This window comes from Penaeus monodon, chromosome 25 (genome assembly GCF_015228065.2).
Source record: "Penaeus monodon isolate SGIC_2016 chromosome 25, NSTDA_Pmon_1, whole genome shotgun sequence".
Classification (NCBI taxonomy): Eukaryota; Metazoa; Arthropoda; class Malacostraca; order Decapoda; family Penaeidae; genus Penaeus; species Penaeus monodon.
The window spans coordinates 8,554,290-8,555,031 of record NC_051410.1 but is presented as its reverse complement, the minus strand read 5'-3'; the positions used below and the strand labels follow the sequence as shown (position 1 = coordinate 8,555,031).

The 742-nt window shown below is 72.6% G+C and overlaps 1 protein-coding gene across 1 annotated transcript in view; it reads left to right on the top strand.

The window, feature by feature from the left end:
- The window catches only part of LOC119589314, a 937-nt gene extending 235 nt beyond the window's left edge, over positions 1 to 702 (top strand). The window contains exon 2 of the mRNA XM_037937936.1: positions 13 to 702. Within this exon, the coding sequence (XP_037793864.1) occupies positions 13 to 571 (559 nt within the window). The 3' untranslated portion in view covers positions 572 to 702. The remainder of the gene's footprint in view (positions 1 to 12) is intronic.
- Positions 703 to 742: the final 40 nt, after the last annotated feature.

The following is a 742-nucleotide window of genomic DNA, read 5'->3' as shown; positions in this document are numbered from 1 at the left end:
TTGTGCGAGCAGTGTGGGCTTCGACCCCGGGTCAGTAGGGCCCTTCGGGGGCGGCACCCCACTCTCCATGCTCCAGCTGCCGCCCTCCGCCCACTCTGAGCTCAACGCCCACCTGAACTCGGGCGGGTCGTCGGGCGCGAGCTTCACCCTGGATGGCGGCTGCGCCAGCGACGCCGGCGAGGGCGCGGAACACGTGGAGGGCGAGGTGGGCTGGGTGTGCAAGTCGTGCCGCCTCGTGTTCCCGTCGCCCGCCCTCCTTGCGGCCCACCAGCGCGCCCTCGACCACACCCGCGGCGTCCTGAGACTGACGCAGCTGCTGTACGCGTGCACCGCCTGTCGCCACCACGCCGCCACGCAGGCCGAATACCGCCGCCACTTGGAGGGGGAGCAGCACCGCTCTGCTGCCGCCACCTCCGCAGGAGCCGCGGTGGAAGACGCCGAGGTGGCGGCGGTGGTGCGGCAGATCACAGCCCTGGCCCAGGCGGCGCACCCGGGCACGGACACCAACGCCAACATCAACAAGGACAGCGCCGCGTCGACGCCCGGGCCGCAGCCGGCCCCGAGCCAGTAGTGCGGCCCTCCAGCCTGTGATCCCCAGATGCCGTAGCCCCGTGCTACCGCCCTGAATGCAGTGCAGCCCAAGGAACCCCTGGGCCGCCCCTCCTCGCAGGCCGGGCCTCGTGCCCCGCCCACTTAACGCCTCGCAGTAAACGCCCCCGCGGCGCCCTGACAAACCGTGCGC